Source organism: Pyrus communis, chromosome 16 (genome assembly GCF_963583255.1).
Source record: "Pyrus communis chromosome 16, drPyrComm1.1, whole genome shotgun sequence".
NCBI classification, from domain to species: domain Eukaryota; kingdom Viridiplantae; phylum Streptophyta; class Magnoliopsida; order Rosales; family Rosaceae; genus Pyrus; species Pyrus communis.
The window spans coordinates 19,161,313-19,167,465 of NC_084818.1; the positions used below are offsets into that span (position 1 = coordinate 19,161,313).

The 6,153-nt window shown below is 39.6% G+C and overlaps 1 protein-coding gene across 1 annotated transcript; it reads right to left on the reverse strand.

Annotated features, from left to right (window-relative positions):
• Positions 1-3,215: 3,215 nt before the first annotated feature.
• LOC137720095 (extradiol ring-cleavage dioxygenase-like) lies at positions 3,216-4,352 on the reverse strand. Its single transcript, XM_068459107.1, has one exon. The coding sequence runs from the start codon at positions 4,184-4,186 to the stop codon at positions 3,386-3,388; it is 801 nt and encodes a 266-aa protein (XP_068315208.1). The 5' UTR covers positions 4,187-4,352; the 3' UTR covers positions 3,216-3,385.
• Between the last annotated feature and the right edge of the window lie 1,801 nt (positions 4,353-6,153).

The window sequence follows — 6,153 nt, forward strand, 5'->3', positions numbered from 1 at the left end:
TTATTTTTGGACAAACAATATTATTTATACTAAGAGGGTGAGAGAGTGCGCTAAGGCTCATAATGAACTAATAAAATGTGGTTCAAATTCACCTTTGACGAGAATTGAACCTAAAATCTCATTTACAAGTGAAGAGAAATACCACTAAACCGTTGTGCTAAGTGACTTACATATCTCATTGGTTCATTAAACAAATATTACGAGTCAAGCCAAGCATTCCTGTTTACTTGAAAATAAAACAGAATGGATGTAAAACAAGATTGAGCCGGTTATCAATTCCATTATTAAATATCCTTTACTTGATTGAACAACCCAAAATTCCGTTATTTCAATTACATTAGGTGATCTTTCAAATTGGTCAAGACACTAAGTTTATGGCGGCAGGCAATAGCTCTATTTTCCATTTTTTTTATGTAAAGAAAAGCGTCAATTCCAATAATGAGGGTTAAGCTTAAATACAAATACAAATACATAGTTGAAACATTTATTACTGTGTGGACCATGAGTAGCCCCCTACTCCACCCATCTTGACTATGTTAAGCTTATTAATAAGCTTGGGCTACTTTAATTTTATGCTTACTACAAGGGCTTCCAGTCCTTATGACCTTCAGTTAGTGGTGGAGCCAGAAATTCATACCAGAATGGGCCTTTAAGCTAATGAAAGAAATTAGAAAGAAAAAAAAAATTAGTAATATCATGAAAAAATTTAATCAAACAAGAGTGATGGAGCTTTAAAATTTGTATGAAAAAAAATTAGTATTGCGAGAAGTCATAGTAAATACAACCTGTGTTGACATGTTAAGCAACATTGATAATAACGTTATAACTAGCTCAAACTATTATTATTAGATTTTTCTTTTAATATTATTGATCTTCATCTCGAAGTATATACCTTGTTTTATATAAACTAAAAAAAAAGAATTGGTTTAAAAGAAATCAGAATGTTGGCAGAAGAGTACTTATATATGGTAAATTTTATTTTAGGTGGGGGTTTATAAAACCAAAAGGTAGTTTTCCATCCACAGGTGTCGACCCCAGGATAGGTCCAAAATCTGATCAACCAATACCACATTCTCATTCTTGCAACAATCGGTAGACAATTAATGTAAGTTTAAATTCCGAGATGGCCTTAGACTACCCTGGTATCTACGTGGCTCCGCCACTGCCTTTAGCAGCCCAACCGGCGCAGCAAAGACGCGTAGAAAAGTTTAGAAGTGAAATGATTCTCATACCTATATAGTAAGTAGACACAAGTACAGCACTTCTCATGATCCAACATTAACATTGAATAAGGAATCACAACACCACCAGTCCTCTTTCCTGTTCATGTAATACAGCACAGCAATCATCCCACGAAAATATAACTTACGAGATGAATATGTTTATGGCTTGGTCGATTGTAAATTCTAAAAGCAAAATCGTATTTTCATTTAATACAACACAAGGGCGATCATTCCAGGAAACACTGGCTTACGAGATGAATATGTTCATTGCAAGATCGATTGTGTAAATTCAAAAAAAAAAAAAAATAAATAAATAAAAAATCACATTTCAAATATCAGATGTCTTTGTCTCAGAATAAAGTTTCGTTCATACAAAAACAGAAATTGAATCAAGCCCAGGAATAGTCCTCAGAGATCACCCCAAGCTTTCTCTTCCACCCAAAACAGTTGTCTCTCACAAAGAAATGCTGCACGACTGTGGCTATTAGGGTTTGTCATCATTTTGGAATCGAAGTAATATTGTCCTAGATTACTAATGAAAAAAGAGTCCAGTGTAAAGCATTCATCCCCCAAAAACCTTTCCTCTTGAACAATAAACATCGAGGCTTCTGCTATCATAAATATGATCAGGTCCTAGAAGAAGCTGCCAGCCTGAAATAGTTTCTGAACAAAAAATGGAAAGACTTTTATGGTTGATAAATGATAAATATGAAGCTGCCAGCCTGAAATAGTTTTCTTACCGTTGTAACTGTTGTAAGTTGTAATCAGTGCAAAGAATGCCAAATAATAGTACGATGATCTATACATCAGCAGGCCTCTAGCCTCTAGCCTCTAGGTGAACAGTCAAATACAGCTTCAGGTTCTACGAAGCATCTAAGAAGACGAATAGACACCTGAGCAAATAATCTGCCATGCAAATAAAATTGTATGTACTTTAATTTGGATTAGTACAATCGATCAGAAAATTAACTACATAGCTCAAAGAAACATCCAAAATACATTTCATCTTACAATGTAGTGCACTTGCATGCCAATCTACTAAAACTATCTCAGATATAAGCATACAATTCTTTACCGTATCTCCATCCTTTACGTACCAATGGAGCCTATCAGCGACCTGCAGATTCAGAGTTATGCTGTTAAGAGTTCTCTAAGGATTCATGGAGTTTATAATGTAAAAGACAACATTCACAAAGTCAATACTTTCATTCTACTCAAAACTAGCAAAGAGCCAATGGGTACATTCAGCCCACTACATAACTAACTGCATCTTGTTATCCTTTGTGCTCGCCGGCTCCTATTTGAGGAAATAAAATGTAAACGAGGTGTGAACAAAAGTCTCTTCCAAGTTCCAACAACTAAAAAAATTAAACCTGAAACCCTTCCAAGTATTATGAAAAGCGTAGTATAGACGGTGTTACCAAAAGAGGTCACTGGGTTCATGAAAAAAGTGACCCCCCTGAGTAATACGACCTTCCTCCACGTCTCCCTCAATTGTGTCTTCGCTGTAACCAGAACACTAGTGTCCACCATCCTGCACATAATTCAAAATTATTTAACATTTAACAATAAAGACAATAAAATGACCCTATAAATTACCTTATACCAAAAAACAAAGGAACAACATTGTAGTAAATACAAGTAGAATGGAAGCAATCAGGGGCAGTTCCAGAGGAAACTCTTGCTACATACTCAGCCGTAGCCTGTCAAAGCATAATATCAGTGCCAATTGCCAAACATTAGTTTACAGAAACAAACAAGATTTTATCAAAAACAAAGCTACACCCTTGCTTTCTCAAGCAGAGGCTCAACTTCCATCCTAAATGATTCGCCAAGGCCAACCCGAACTCTGAGTTACTTTGATGTGTCATCTTATTGTCATATTTGTACGCAGGTATTAGGCTGTGTAATATTAGCAGGTAGATTAATTCTGGTAAACAAGGATTAGAAACCCAATATATTTAGATAATCGCAGTAAAAGAAGCAGAAAAAGAAGGCAAACAAAGTGAAATTGGATAATGGGGTAACTGACAAATTAGCATTCAGTAATACACAATCATTCATTCATGGCAACTTTATTGACATGATTGATGGCCGCAGCCGCCACCGCCGCGGCACACCCTATTACAATCTTCAACTGGAAGCCGCAAGTAGTTCTAAGTTCAAGGTGATGTAAACTGATAGGAGGCATACGAAAGAGCACCGAGCTCCCAGCTGTCGTGGATTTGCTTAGCCTTCGCATCCGGACCAGCAGCCCCCACCGCTACATGCAGCGGGTAAAAGTGATCCGGCCAAGGATGCGCCATTTTCGCATGCGGTGCCTTCTCCACGTACTTGTTCACATCCTCGTACCTTCCTTCGAGAAGAGCGTCCTTCAACCATATGTCAAACTCGAGAGCCCAAGGGACAACACCATTGCCCTTTGTCTTCTTCAACGCCCTTAAGTTGTGAGTGGCGCTACCGGACCCCACTATAAGGACGCCCTCCTCCTTGAGTGGAGCCAGCGCCCTCCCCATGTTGTAGTGGTAAGTGGCGTCCCTCTCTGTCTGAATCGACAACTGGCAAACCGGGATGTCTCCCTCCGGGTACATCAACATGAGCGGGACCCATGCGCCATGGTCGAGCCCCCGCTTGCTGTCTACGTCCACAGGGCCGAAGCCGGAGGACGTAAGCAGCTGCTTGACGCAGTTGGCGAGGTGGGGGGAGCCGGGGGCAGGGTACTTGAGCTGGTACATGGATTTGGGGAAGCCGTAGAAGTCGTAGATGGTGTCGTGGCGGCCGGAAATGGAGTTGACGGTGGGGACGGCGGTCTCCCAGTGTCCCGAGATGATGAGAATGGAGGTGGGTTTGTGAGGATAGACCGTGTCCTTCCAAGACTGGAGGAATTTTCTGGCCGGAATCGACTCGTCGATGCTCAGCGTGGGGGATCCGTGCGAAAGGTAGAACGTGTCCTTCACTGCCATAAGAATCTTTTTCCTTTTTCTTTGAGAATTCAATGACCACAAAAACGAAAACCCAACAGCAAGAAAATTTCTTCGATTTGGAAATATTAGGGATTTGGGAATTTGTGAATTTGATTTAGGATGAGGATTAGGTATAGAGTCCCCTTTCCTCAGGACCCCACCTAACTATTCGGGTAAATTAGAGATAATCGCAGTATAAGAGCAGATCCACCCACCTTTTTTTGCCCAGCACCCTGTCCAATTAGCAGCCCAGCACCTTGTCCAAACCCTCCAGCCCGTGAAACAGCCTGGCACCCAACCCATGCCAGGCAGCAGGCCAGCCCATTTCGGACAGACCTAGAAGCCGGTCCATTTCCCTGGCGCGTGCACAACACTCGCGATTGGGCGCGAGTAGCCGACAGCGCTGCAGCGCGCGGGCCCCGCGTGTCAGTGCAAGTGGGTTTGAACCGGTGAGGGCCACGTGGCCTTCCTCAGAATCGTTGGATTTCCAACGGTAAAAAAAATTTAAATTTGACTTTTAAAATGGACTGTCCGATCACAGATCAACGGTCCACGTTTTTTCACCAAAAAAAAAAAAAAAAAAAAAGGCCCAACGGTTAGAATTTTGACCGTTGGCCACGTGGCAACTGATTGGCTGTTGGATTTGATTATTTTTCAAATCCAACGGTCCAGATTAATTACAACATTAAAATTTATTAAAAATTAATTAAAAATTGTGAATTTTTTTTAAAAAATACAGAAAAATTTTAAAAATTAATTTTTTTTTCTATAAATACCTAACCCTCATCTTCCACCTTACACCACATTTCAATATTTTCTACACTTTCTACATTTGAATATTTTGTACACTTTGAGAGAAAAAAATGACTTTGCGGAAGCTCAGTGAAGATGTTACGTTGTGTGAATGTTGGGTTCACACTACTCATGACCCGATTACGGGTAATGAGATGGATAAGCGAGAAATGTGGAGTAAAATTACGAAAGCGTTTTGCGATGTACATGGAAAAGATGCCAGATATAGTCAAGGTCTTCAAGGTCGTTGGAAAAAACTCTAACGCATCCTTTATTTGTTGGAAAAACGCCATCTCTCATGCTTCTGGTAATCTGCGTAGTGGGACAAGTTTAGCGGATGAGGTAACAATATTTTTATTTATTTATATGCATTCCACCCACATCAATATTTTAATTTATTTAATTTCTTATGTAATTTCTATGTAATATGCATTCCACGCCCATCAATATTGTAATTTATTTATTTGTGTTACACCCACATCAATATTTTAATTTATTTAATTTCTTATGTAATTTCTATGTAATTTCTTATGTAATTTATATGCATTCCACGTCCATCAATATTTTAATTTATTTATTTGTGTTACACCCGTATTTTTTAATACTATCTTATCCCACATTTTTATAGACACTACAAGCACAAGCATTCTACAATGCAAAGAACCATAACAAATCATTCAACAAATGGGAATGTTGGCTAATTGTCAAAGATTGCCCTAGATACAAAATTGTGGCAACCGGTCCAGAAGTTGTCATGCACGGTATGGGTCTACACAGTTCGCCAGAAGCAGACATAGCCGAACAAGAAGCCAACAGATTTGAAGACACGGAAGGGACGCCTGAAGAAGTGCCAGAGACCCAATCGACTCGTCAGTCCCTCAGGCCTCAAGGTAAAAGGGCATCAAAGAAAAAAGGTAGTTCTTCCAAAAATGACTACACTAAATATATGGAGGAACTTACTAGTCAAGGTGAACTGAACATGGCATGGGAAAAGGTTAGAGATGAGGAAAAAGCTACTGCTATGGCAGCAATAATAGCAGCTACTGAGGCTCGTGATGCGGCGGCTGAGAGACAAAGAGAAAGAGTTAATCGAGAGAACGAGATGATTAGAGAAGCACTTCATCGAGAGAATGAGATGCTTAGAGAAGAAAGGATGGCTCAAACAGACCGTGACA